The 13,313-nt window shown below is 54.3% G+C and overlaps 1 protein-coding gene across 3 annotated transcripts; it reads right to left on the bottom strand.

The window, feature by feature from the left end:
- Window positions 1–586: 586 nt before the first annotated feature.
- Window positions 587–13,201, bottom strand: LOC127558268 (tricarboxylate transport protein, mitochondrial-like). Of its 3 annotated transcripts, XM_051991518.1 has the most exons (10): window positions 12,734–13,201; window positions 11,760–11,867; window positions 11,024–11,123; window positions 10,283–10,421; window positions 9,648–9,732; window positions 9,355–9,459; window positions 8,205–8,320; window positions 5,907–5,980; window positions 1,516–1,629; window positions 587–1,227 (listed from the first exon to the last, which is right to left on the bottom strand). In XM_051991518.1, coding segments are annotated over exons 1-10 (1,200 nt in total). In that variant the 5' UTR covers window positions 13,092–13,201; the 3' UTR covers window positions 587–1,226. The 3 variants fall into 3 exon arrangements, with proteins under 3 accessions (XP_051847478.1, XP_051847477.1, XP_051847479.1); XM_051991517.1 differs by having other exon boundaries at window positions 587–1,629; XM_051991519.1 differs by lacking the exon at window positions 12,734–13,201 and adding an exon at window positions 12,229–12,718 and having other exon boundaries at window positions 587–1,629.
- Between the last annotated feature and the right edge of the window lie 112 nt (window positions 13,202–13,313).

The following is a 13,313-nucleotide window of genomic DNA, read 5'->3' as shown; positions in this document are numbered from 1 at the left end:
CTAATTACCCACTGGAGACCTGGAAATGCTGGCTCTCTGGTCGGTCCTTCCCTTTTCCACAGCTCCTTCAGACAAAAGTTCCCTGGGCCCCTTGTCTTGGACCTTACCCTGGAATCCGGTAGGAGACACTGGTCTGTACCCATTTCTCCCAGAGCGCTTCCCAGCAGCTTTTGTCACATTGTCCTTTCTCGTCCCCAGGGGTGGGGAACCTGGCAGCCGCAGAAAGGGCCCCTGGGGAAGCCAGAAAAGGGCGGTGGGAGAGGGCAGGGGTCGGGCTCTGTCCATCTCACAGCTCCCTTCTCTGCTGGGGCCTGACTGGACCGTGAGGAGCCTGTTCTGGGCAGGAGCAGCCATTCACAAGATCCCTCCTGGGAATGCTGGGAAAAATCATGGAATGGGCCGCGTGGAGGGCTCGGGGAAACCAGGCGGGGCCAGAGAGTGGGGTCTACACCATCTGCCACCAGCCAAGGGGGCTGTAGGAGCAAGGGTCATGATGGGGCCGGGGAGGGGCTGAAAAGGACGGACACTGGGTGAGCTGAGTCACTGCTTTGATGGCAGTTGTTCAAAGAAAGCACAAAACCTAGAATTCTGAAGCCTTTTAAACAACTTCACTCAAAAGATTTATTGAGTCTCTTGGCAAGAAAGAAAAGTTAGAACATGGGAATCAGTATCATCAGAAATGGGACAAATACAGCCTGAGAAAGCATCCAGGTCACGCCGGGAGTGAAGGTCCTCGGGCAGCGGACCCCCTGGGGGGCTCTGCCCTGGCCCCAAGAGCCACGGCGGTCACAGAACAATGTGGGTGGTTCTGGGGAACACGGGAGCCCTCCTGCCTCAGCCGCTCTCCCACCTCTGCCTCTGAACCAGGTGGCTGCTCCCCCCAATCCCCCTTCTCGTCCCCTTGTCTTTGTCCACTTTGGCTGCGCTCCAGGCTCCTTCGTGGCAGCAAAATGCAGGCCCACGAGGAGGGCCCCCAGGCACTGGCCGAGTGCTGGCGGCTCCCACAGAAGAGGCTTTGGTCCCCCCTCCTTTAGAGAAGGGAGGGCTAAAGCTCATGCTGCTGACAAATTCTAGCCGAGGTTTAAAGAAAAGCTGGGATTGGGGGCTCGTGCCCGATGCCCACCAAGGCGGGTGCCAATGGAGATGGATGGTGACTCCCACCACCCATGCCATTGGCAGTCTCAGGGCCTTCCCTGGCCACAGCCGGCGTCCACCTGGCGGTCTCCTCTGGGAGGGGAGGGGGCAAAGGAGACAAGGCAGTGCTCAGGTCAACAGCGCAAGGCCATGGCAAAGTCAAGGCAAAGCCCCAGGGCAGTGGGCCCAATCTTCCAAACAAGTCATGGCCACAGAAGAGGGCGGGCCCCTTCCCCTGGGGGCTTAGAGGGACAGGAGGGACACAGCCCCCAAAGCACCAGAATCCCCAGCTCAGCCGTCAGCTTCCAGGGACCCTCCGGAGGATCGAGGGCCACAGAGGGCCGTGGGCCACAGGGACAGAGCTACCCGCGCCCTGCTTACCAATTGGTTACCCAGATCAGGTTGAGAAATTTCATGATTTCCTCATACAGGACAAAGACAACGGCCATGTCCAGGCAAACCCTGCTAAGGCGCGGAATAGTTCCCTTGTAAAACCTGCGAAGTGGGAAAGGAGTGACAGAGAGACCTCCTCACGGGGGCAGCCGAGATGGCCTGGCCCGGGCTCCCCCCGAGCCCTCCGAACAAACTGCAGGCGCAGAGCCCTTGGGTGGGTTTGACACCATTTCCCAGGACAGGACAGGTCTGTCGCACTGCGACACAGGGGAGCCCAGCCCAGCCCCGTCCCCAGCAAACCGCGGAGGCCTTAGGAACCACTGATCAGCAGCGGCTGCTCCCCCAGCTCTCAGCCCCCAGACCGCGGGGGGTTGGGCTGGTCAGGAGGAGGTTACAGGGCAGCTCTTTGCTGGCACCGGGGGCAGGAGACTGTGGCTTTCTCCCTACTCACATCCGGGTTGCAGTCCTGGGTCTCAGTCCCAGGATAAGGAGCACTAATACACCAGAGCTTGGGGCCACAGGGGAGCAGGGACCCTCCCCAGAGTTCCAGGGCAGAAAAGAATGCTTATGGTCACTCACAGAACATAGGCCAGGAGAGGAGGAAATACCTCTCCTCAGATCACAGCATTTTGGAAGAACTGAAAACGTGCAGGTCTCTAGAAGGACCTCTGAAAACAGCTGCACGAAGCCCCCCAAGCATGGGACATTGTACACTCCACCCTAGAAGCAGGGCCCGACTTGTGAGTTACAAGTCAAGTAATAGGCTGGGAAAATGAGCAAACAACAGAAAAAGATTCTGACCGCCGAAAGTTACCATGATCACGAGGAAGATTAAAACACACACTCAGAAGAAGATAACAATATCAAAGTTCCAACATCCAAAGCTCCAAGAAAAATATAAATTAGTCTCAGGTCATGGAAAAGCTCAAAAAATATCCTGAAAATCAAGTAAGGGAGGTAGAGGAAGAATTAGGAAGAGAAATGAAAGTGATTTAAGATAATCTTGAAAAATGAGACAATAGCTGTCCAGGCTAATACTCTGGAGGGGCTCAGGATCAGTCAGAGTCCTTGGTCTTTAGGGGGAAAAGGGAAGGAGGCAGGAGAGCTGCCGTGAGGCTTGCCAAAGATGTATCCTGGATTCTGGAGTCCGGAGATTCCAGCCTCTCTTCTCCTCATCCTGCAGCCAAGGGACACCAACCTCTCTCCCTCAGCCTCCAATCCTTCCTACGATTCCCTCACTACCACACATTCAGCAAGCACCAATCATAAGGAGAGCCATCGCGTTACCATAGCATCTAAGTAAATGCTTATAAAACCATTATCCCATACCAGATAGTTAATTAACTTTAAGTGCTCTGCTGTCTGATTGAAACAAGAGTTTCAGCCCTCTACCACAGCTGGTAAAGGAAACACAAAAATACTGAAAAAAAAATAACACTTTAAAAAGCAGAATAGGTCAAATGAAAAAGGAGGCACAAGCATTCACCGAAGGGAAAAAAAAAAACTTAAAAAGTAGAATTGGCCAAATGAAAAAGGAGGTACAAAATCTCGCTGAAGAAAATAATTCCTTAAAAATTAGAATCGAGCAAATGGAAGCTAATGATTTTATGAGACATTAAGAAACAAACAAAACTAAAATAATGGGAAAAATAGACAACAATGTGAAATAAGTCCTTGGAAAAATTAACCTTGAAAATTGATTCAGGAGAGATAATTTTAAAATTATTGAACTAACTGAAAGCCATGATGAAAAAAAAAGAACTTATATATCATGTTTCAAGAAATTAGGGAAACTGCCCTGATATTCTAAAACCAGAGGGTAAATCTGAAATTGAAAGAACCTACTGATCACCTCCTAGAAAATATCCCAAATTAAAACTCACAGAAGACATAGACAAATTCCAGAGCTCCAAGGCCAAAGATAAAATTTGATACGTAACCAGAAAGAAACAATTCAAGTATTGTGGAGCCACAGGATAACACAAGATTTAACCATTTCTGCATTAAAGGGCTTGGAATATATTCTAGGAGGCAAAATTCTAGGATTACAACAAAAATAACCTAATCAGTAAAACTGAGAATAATCCTTCAGGCGGAAAAATGAACATCAAAAGAAATAGAGAACTTTTGAGGATTCTTGATGAAAAGAGCAAAGCTAAACAGAAAATCTGACTTTCAAATACAAGACTCAAAAGAACCATAAACAGGTAAACAGGAAAGGGAAATCATAAGGGACTTAGTAAGGTTAAACTATTTATATTCTTACATGGGAAGGCAATACCTGTAACTCACAACACCTTTCTCATTATTAGAGCAGTTAGTGGTGTATATATAGACAAAGGGCACAGAATGAATTGAATATGAATGGATAAAATTAAAAAAGTAAAATTAAGGGGTGAGGAAGAAAAGTACTGAAAGAAAGGAAAAGAGAGGCAAATTATCTTATATAAAAGGCAAGAAAAACTTTTTACTGTGGAGGGATATAGGGGGAGAAAAGAGGGGGTGAATGAATATTCCTCTCATCAGAGTTGGCTCAAAAAGGGAATACAGTTATAGTTGGATATAGAAATCTACTTTACCTACAGAAGAGGAGGGGAAGAGGATAAGAGAAGGGGGAATGATAGAAGGGAGAGCATTGGGAGTGGGGGTAATTAGAAACAAAATACTTTTGAGGAGGGGCAGATTGAAAAGAGAATAGGACAAATGGGAAAATAGGATGGAGGCAAATAGTTAATAGCAGCTTCTGTAAAACCATCTTGGGGCAAATTTCCTTTGATAGAGACCTATTTTCTAAAATATAATGTTTATTTATAATTTATTTATTTTGGAATAACTTATAAATTTATATTTATTTATAAAATTTATAATTTTATAATTTGTAATTTATAAATAAGAGCTATTCCTCAACTGATAAATGATCAAAACATAGGAACAGTTTTCAGATGAAGTAATCAAAGCTATCTATAATGTCCTCTCTATTGATTGGAGAAATGGAAATTAAAACAATTCTGAAGTACCACCTCATAACTATTAGATTGGCTAGCAGAATTAAAAAAGGAAAATGTGAAATGGTGGAGGGGATATGGGAAAAATGAAACATCAGTGCACTGTTGGTGGAGTTGTGAACTGATCCAACCATTCTGCAGTGCAATTTGGAAGTATGTCCAAAGGGCTCTAAAAACCATGTATACCTTTAACTTAGTAATACTAGGTCTGTATCCCCAAAAGAATAAAAAAAAAAAAGAAGTAAAAAAAAGCCTTACATACAAAAATATTACAGCCACTGTTCTGGGGACAAAGAATTGGAAATTGAGGAGATGCCTCTCAGCGGGGGAGTAGCTGAACAAACTGTGGTATCTGATGATGATGGACTACTCTTGTGCTGTAAGAAAGGATGCGCAGGATGCTCTCAGAAAAACCTGGAGAGACTTCCCGTGTCCAAGGGAACAGCTGTGAACGCCTGAGCTATTCTCAGCAATACAGGGACCCGAGGCAACCCTGAGCGGCTGAGGCTGAAAAGTGCCACTGTCGTCAGAGAAGGAACCGCGTGTCTGAATGCAGAGGGAGCACACTTGAAATTTTTCCTTCACTTTTCTTGAAAGCGTGACTACGATGGAAATGGTTTTGTAACTACATGTGTATGACCTGTGGTGAATAGCTTGCCTTCTCAAGGAGGCGGCGGGGAGAGGGAGCGAGACAATTGGAACTCAATGTTTTTAAAATGAACATTTCTCCTCCTCACCTCCAGTCTGGGGACTGTCCTAAAGACCCAGAGATGACCACTGACCTTCAGGATCTCACTGGGCGATTCCCTCAAAGAGGGGTTCTCTGAGAGGCTGGGGAGGGCCTAAGGGAGGGATTCAGACCCCAAGGCCAAAGACCTGATAGGTGAGAGAGAACTCTGGGCTTCCTGAGGCTGGACAGCCTCCCCCTCCTCCTCCTCAGCAAAGTATCAGCCTCTGGGTGATCCCCTGCTGAAAACCCCGACTGGGGCCAGTCAGCCCACAGGAGATCCTCCCCACTCAGGGGCTCCTCCCTCCTCTGAGGCTGGTACAATCCTTCAGGTGCTCCCATAACCCTCTTGGGCTTTTAAAAATATGCTGCACGGAGCTGGATGCTGACACGAAGTAGGACATGAGTCGGGGGAAGTCCAAGCGTGCCCTGGACCCCCTCCCCCACCAGGACCCTGGCTTGGCTCCTTGTCTCTCTGGGGTCTGGACGTGGGGGCACCAAGGCTGAATTTCAGGGTTAAATCATCAGAGAGAAATGGCCAGACGACGCCACATGACACCGTGGGGACCCTCCCAACGGGGAGAAAGGAAGGCCTGGCCTTCCTGTCAAGGAAAGTCGGGGCAGCTCGGGTGTCCCGAGGCACTTACGCCAGCAGGCCCTCATTTTTATAGATCTGGGAGATGCAGTCAATCGTGCTTTTGTACTTGTTCGCTTCCAGGCTCTGAAAGAAAAGAGGAACAGCGATGACGGGCACGGGAAGGAAAAGCAAAACTTGGCGGGCAGCTACGCCAGCAATCGGGTGTAGCACCTACTGTGCGCTGGGCACTGGGCCATTCCATAAATAGGAAGGGATCCCTGCTCCCAGGATGTTGGCGGTCTAAAGGGAAGACACGACAGCTGAGCACAGATGCTGGGGAGAGAAGGGACCCGGCCGATGGGAGCAATCTTTGCGTCTATTTGCCGGCTCATCCATCCGTCTATCCGTCTGTCCATCCAGCTATGTGACTATCAAACTATGTGTCTAGTTCCCTATGTATGTATGTCTACTTATCCATCCATGTACTTACGTATCTATGCATCTCTATTCATCCGTCCGTCCAACCATCCATCCAAACATCCATCCATGTGTCTATCAAACTGTGTGTCTGCTACATATGTATGTGTGCATGTAGCTTTCTATCTAACCATGTGCCTCTGTATCTGGCCATCCATCCGTCCACCCACCGTCTTGTCTGCCCACCCATTCTTCTATCCATCTACGTAACTATTAAACTACGTATCTAAATATATACGTAAGTATGTGTATAGCTGTCTATCCTGCCATGGATTCATGCACCTATGTATCCATCTATCCTTCTGTCCATGCATCCGTTAGTCCACCCATTCTTCTGTCCATCCATCTATGTAACTGTCAAACTACATGTTTAGCTATATATATATATATATATATACACATTAATATATGTATATCAACCCATGCACCTACATATTTATGTATCCATCCATTCATCTATCTCCCCATCTATGTAACTGTCTATCCATGTGTCCAACTATACATCTATCTCTAGCTGTATGTCTAAGTATATCTATCTATGCCTATCTGTCTATCATCTCCATCCATTCCCTCTTTTTACCTATCTATCTATCTCTCATCTCCATCCATCCCTCTGTCTGTCTATCTATTCCCACCCATCTCTCTATCATCACCACCCATCTCTCTCTCTCTCTCTCTCTATCTATTCCCACCCACCCCTCTATCTATTTCCATCCATTCATCTATCTCCCCATCTATGTAACTGTCCATCCATGTGTCTAACTATACATCTACCTCTAGCTGTATTTGTAAGTGTATCTATCTATCTATCTATCTGTCTGTCTGTCTATCTATCATCTCCATTCATTCCTCTATCTATCTATCTATCTATCTATCTATCTATCTATCTATCTATCTATCTATCTATCTATCTATCTATCTATCATCTCCATCCATTCCTCTATCTATCTATTTGTCTGTCTGTCAGTCTGTCTATATCTATCATCTCCATCCATCCATCTATCTGTCTGTCTGTTGGTCTATCTATCATCTCCATCCATCCATCTATCTGTCTGTCTATCTATCTATCATCTCCATCCATCCATCTATGTCTGTCTATCATCTCCATCCATTCTTCTATCTATTTGTCCATCTGTCTATCATCTCCATCCATCCCTCTATCTATCTATCTATCTATCTATCTATCTATCTATCTGTCTGTCTATCATCTCCATCCATCCCTCTCTCTGTCTGTCTATCATCTCCATCCATTCCTCTATCTATCTGTCTATCTATCTATCATCTCCATTCATCCCTCTGTCTATCTATCATCTCCATCTATTCCTCTATCTATTTGTCTGTCTGTTTATCTATCATCTCCATCTATCCCTCTATCTATCTGTCTGTCTGTCTGTCTATCTATCATCTCCATCCATTCCTCATCTATCTGTCTGTCTGTCTGTCTATCTATCATCTCCATCCATCCCTCTATCTGTCTGTCTGTCTATCTATCATCTCCATCCATCCTTCTATCTGTCTGTCTATCTATCATCTCCATCCATCCCTCTGTCTGTCTGTCTGTCTATCTATCATCTCCATCCATCCCTCTATCTGTCTGTCTGTCTGTCTGTCTATCTATCATCTCCATCCATCCCTCTATGTCTGCGGGCACCACCAGCTCTAACCCTAGGTCAGCATGAGGGGTGGCGCAGCCTTGGACTCCAGGCGTTTGGATTTGTCTCAGCAGCCTTTCTCATGGCTGCCATGACTGGAGGAGCCAAGTTGCTCCGCCCTTCTAGGGGCATGGAACACGAAGGGCTTTGAGGGGCGAGGGGGCGCAGGGCCCATCAGTTGTTCTTCCTCTGGCTGTCTTATCCCTGGGCAAGAACCGGCTCCCCTGCCTTTGCATTACCTGCATCCGTGTTTTTACCACATCAACTGGGGTGTTGCCAAAGACGCTGGCGGCTCCTGCGGTCATCCCGAAGGTGGCTGTGATGAAAGGGTTGATCTTTTTCTGGGGATTGTCACCTGATGGAGAAATTCGGGTTCAGTGTTAGATGGAGCAAAAGCTGGAGACGCTGCCCACTCAGCACCAACCTCACCACCTCACCCTGGACCAAGCCCCGTTCTCTCCCCCAGGAGCTGAGCTCCTTGAGGGGAAAGTCTCTCTTTGGCTCTGCCCAGCCCGGGACCCTAATTTTCTGCCCCGCCGGGAGCCAGACTTTCTCGGGGGGCCCCGTTACTTTTCTCATCTCGGCTGATGCTGAGACTGTTGGCTGAAAGAGCCTTGCTTGGGCAGCCCCCCTCCCGCCCCCCGGGTGACAGGCTGGGGAAGCCTTCAGATGCCCCTTCTCAGAATCAGGTTGTTTTATGGAGGAAATAAAATATGGAGACCAAGGGAGACCAGTTAGGTGGCAATGTGGTTATTTACATGTTCTCCCAGTCCAAGTTCTCTGACCCCTTGAAATCCACCCCAAACCCCTTTGGGGCCCTACAGAGTGGGGAGCACTCTGCTCTGAGAGCACTGCTTGTCCCCGGCTCCATCCCTGGGAGCACAACCGACCTCTGAGCATCCTAAAGGTGACAAGACAGGCCCAGGCTCCGTGACCCTATCAGGTGGGTGACACCCCAAAAGGACAAGGCCCCTGGAGGGCAGAGCGAGGCCTGAGCCTGGGGATGTTCATTACTGAGGAGAACATGAAACCCTCAGCGTGTTTACACAACTACAGGTAGGGGAGAGGGGAGGGGCCAGGCTGGGCTGTCCTGCAGGGGGGCAGAGCTGAGGAGGGGGGAGGGGCACATGCAGCGGCAAAGGGCCTTCGAGGACCCAGGAGAGGGGATCAAGGCCAGCGCGGTCAGGTGGCAGCCGGGGCCTCCCCACGCTTGGGTGCTGGGGGGAGGGGAGGCCTTGGCGCTCTTCCCCTCCTCTGCCACCGCCTGGAATCCTTGGCAGCCTCTGCCCTTGCCCACGGGCCTTGGGGCCTCTTCCCTCGGGCAGCTCGTTTCCCAAGGTCCCTCTGGCCACGCTCAGGGAGCTGTGTGGCGGCCGGCCCAGCCCTCACCTTGGTACCAGTTGCGGAGGGAGGTCATTGTGAAGAAGCGGATGGCCTGGTTGGATCCCTGCTTGATGATGGTGGCCGTGAGGCCCCGGTAGATTCCTTGCACGCCTGGGAAGGGCCAGCCGCTGCCCATCTCCGGCCTTCCTCCCATCCCCCCCCCTTCCCAAGACCCCGGGGACCCAGGCGGCTGCAGAGGCCTCCTTTCGGCCCCCAGGACCAGATCTGTCAGCCCAGGGGCACAGGGAGTGCCAGGGGAGGGAGCCCGCGCTGTTGGGATGGCGGGGGGCCCCAAGTACCTTGTACCCTCACAATCTCACGGATTCCGTGGAAGAATCCTTGGTATTTAATTTCTCCGAACGTCTGATTGTGAATGAATTTCACCTGTGGACCACAGAAGGGCCGCTGGTTCCTGTGGCGAGGCTCTTGGAGCCCGCCTGGCCAGGGGCTCTGTGCCCTTCCTCCTCCCCTGCCCAGGGCGGGCACCTACGCGGCAAAGCCCAGAATCTCCCTCCCGAGATGGTTTTGTACGAGGGACGAAACCTTCCCTCTGACACTCTCTGCCACGCTGGGGAATGTGAGGTTGGCACTGGCAGGGGCAGCCAGGGATGCCACCCTCTGGCCTGGCATGGGCTCCTTGGGCAGGAGATTATGCTGCCCTCTCTGCCAAGTAACCCAAGAGGGCCCCTTCCGCAAGACAGAGACAAAGGAGACCCCGTCCTGCCCCTCCTCTCCCCATCCCCCATCAGCCACGCCGGTGTCCTGCAGAGAAGGGCGCCGTTGGGAGGTTTCCGCTGAAGTCCGGTCCTCCGCCTGCTCCCCATCCTCCCCAGCCTTGGAGGGAGCAGCCCCACGGACGGGAAGGAGGGAGCCCAGCCTGGGTCGCCCACTTGTGGCCCATCTCCGGGACCCCCAGGCCTCAGAGTGCACGGACCTTGATGGTTTCCAGAGGACAGACAATAACCACGGCCTCCGTGGCACCGGCCCCGAGACCGCAGAGAAAGCTCTTTCTGTTGCTCAGTTTGCCATCGGCATCTCGGAAGCGATTGCTCAGGAACTCAAACATGCCGAACCTGCAGAGTGCCAAGCGTCAGTGGCGTCCCCGTATCCGGCCCCGAAGTTGCTTTGGGAGTGCCAAGCATCAGTGGGCATCTCCGTGCCAAGCATCAGCGGGCATCCCTGGGCTAAACATCAGCGGGCATCCCCGTGCCCGGCCCTGAAGTTGCCTTGGGCCACGTAGGCTGTGCAGGCAGGGCCCAAAGTTGCATCCTTGCTGGCACCCAGCAATGGCGAGGATTGGGCAGGGGGCTGTTCGGGGACCTCCACCAGAGCAGCCCCAAGCCCGGTCGGCAGGGAGAGGGGCCGAGGGCCCTCTTGTCCAGCAGCTAGGGCGCACCAAGAGCCGACAGGCCGGGGAGAAGCCCTGCCCAGGGCCCACGCCCTCCCCTCGGGGCGGGGCCCCCCAGAGCCTTCCTGCCCCAGACTCATTGGTGAAGGGCCTTCTCCCCTGGGGTCCTCCCAACAAGCCGGGCAGACACTGAGGCTGGGGGTCCCCAGCTAAGGGTCTGAGGCAGGATTTGAACCCAGTTCCTCCTGACTCCAAACCGGTACCTCCGAGTAACTGCTGGGGCTGTGGGCAGCACGGGGACCGACCCGATGGCCCCCGGCCACTCACCTCACGGCCGACTTGGGGATGGAGCCATAGAGCAGGGAGCTGAGGCCCCTGTAGAGGCCCCGGAAGCCGTGCTCCTGAATGGTCAGCTTCACACAGTGAACTGGGAGAGGAACAGGGGTCAGCGAGGGAGGGGGCGTCCCAGGCAGCCCGTGGTGGGGTCTCAGGCAGCCCGTGGGAGGGTCCCTGACTGCCCGGGGGAGGGTCCCTGACTGCCCGTGGGAGGGGCCCTGACTGCCCGGGGGAGGGGCCCTGGCTGCCCGGGGGAGGGTCCCTGACTGCCCGGGGGAGGGGCCCTGGCTGCCCGGGGGAGGGGCCCTGACTGCCCGGGGGAGGGGCCCTGACTGCCCGGGGGAGGGGCCCTGACTGCCCGGGGGAGGGGCCCTGGCTGCCTGGGGGAGGGGCCCTGACTGCCCATGGGAGGGGCCCTGACTGCCCGGGGGAGGGTCCCAGAATGCCCGGGGGAGGGTCCCAGAATGCCCGTGGTGGGGTCCCAGGCAGCCCGTGGGAGGGTCCCAGAATGCCCGTGGGAGGGGCCCTGGCTGCCCGTGGGAGGGGCCCTGACTGCCCATGGGAGGGGCCCTGACTGCCCGGGGGAGGGGCCCTGGCTGCCCGGGGGAGGGGCCCTGGCTGCCCGGGGGAGGGGCCCTGACTGCCCGGGGGAGGGGCCCTGGCTGCCCACAGGGGGTCCACGAGGGGGGCCCAGCCTGCTTCCCGCCATCCCCCGCCCGCCCCTCACGGATGCTGGTGTAGCGCGGCTGCTTGGCCCTCTCGTCCAGCTGCAGCTGCGTCTTGATGTACTCGGTGGGGAAGCTGATGCAGATTTCGATGCCGCCCGCGATCCCACCTGCGGGGCCCAGACAGAACAAGGGCGCTTGGGGCCTCCGGAAGGGGAGCGGTTACCAGGTCTCACCGGGAGACGCCCCGCCCGGGCTGCAGGGCCCGAAGACTCTCGCGCGCGCAGTCTCCCCAAGCCCAAGGGGGCGCTGGGGGGGAGGCAGGGGAGCGGGGGCTGCTTAGGGCGTTGACCATGGCTCCCCCTCCCCCAATCTGCGGGAATAACCGTGGCCTCTCCATGACAGGCCTTTCCGCACGGGGGGGCCCACTAGAACCCTTCATGTGACCCCCGGGAGACCCCGGAATCGGACCCTCCCCACCACCCCGCCAGGCACCCCTCCCCCACCCCCGCGTGACCACGCCCCCGTTACCGGCCAGGATCGCCTTTCCCGGGTGCGTGATCTTGCCTCCTCCAGACCCTGGGGCTGCAGCAGCCAGGCCCAGCCTAGGGCCTAGTTGAGGGAGCTCAGGGACTTGCCCCAAAGTGCCGGGACTCCTCAGAACCTCCGGCCTCATCTTCGCTTCACTTAGCCTTCCCACTGCGTGTGCCCCGCCCCCCAGCCGCAACCCCTTCTGGGCCGGCCCTCAGCCTCAATCCCGCTATGGCCCCGCCCCTTATTTGCAAGTCAGCCGCGGCCACGCCCCCTCAGAATCAAACCCGCCCTGGTCCCGCCTACTAACGTCCATCGCACTAAGGCCTCAACTCAATCCTGCCTTGGCCTCGCCCCCAGTTTTAATTTCTGCTCCCCCCCCCATCCCGGTCCCGCCCCTGGCCCCGCCTCTCAGATGCAATCTGGGCCTCCCCTGACCTGTCCATCAGCCTCGATCCCTCCCTTGGACCCGCCCCTCCTCCCAGCCCCGCCCCTCCGCTCTCACTTTCAGGCCGGAGCAGACATTGAGGGCAGGCGCTTGGCTCATTACTTGCTTCTGATTGGCTGTTGGAGAAGCGCTCGTGGTTTAGATTGGATAGATTTGGAGGGGGCGCGACTGGGGTCTGGAAGCGTGTTCGAGCCCGCAATCCCCCAAGTGACAGGTGGGGAGACGGAATCAGTAGGGCATGGCAAAGTCTGCGGGGCACTTCCCTCCCCGCCGCGCCCAGAAGAAGACGCCTTCTGCAGCTCTCCGGAGCCTGGGTTGGAAACCCTCGGAGATGGAGAGCTCCCCGCGCCCTCTGCTGGAGCATCGTCCGCAGGACAGCCCGATGAGCGGGGGCCAGAGCCCCGCCCCGTCCCATTTTCGGACCGCTAAATCGAGGTTCCGAGAGGCTGGGGACGTGCCTGAGTCCGAGCTTGCCGTCCCTTCTTCCCTTCCCTGCGCCCTGCCTCGGTTTCCCCCTCTACCCCACAACGGCGCGGGGCTGGCGTTGAGGCTTGGGCGCCTGCTCGATCCGCGCGGGGGCCGGGCAGCGAAGCCTGGCAACGCACGCGCGGAGCGCAGCCCCATCTCCCGGGAGACG

The sequence above is a fragment of the Antechinus flavipes genome, chromosome 3 (genome assembly GCF_016432865.1).
Source record: "Antechinus flavipes isolate AdamAnt ecotype Samford, QLD, Australia chromosome 3, AdamAnt_v2, whole genome shotgun sequence".
In the NCBI taxonomy this organism is placed as follows: Eukaryota; Metazoa; Chordata; class Mammalia; order Dasyuromorphia; family Dasyuridae; genus Antechinus; species Antechinus flavipes.
This window is presented reverse-complemented; position numbering and strand designations above follow the sequence as displayed.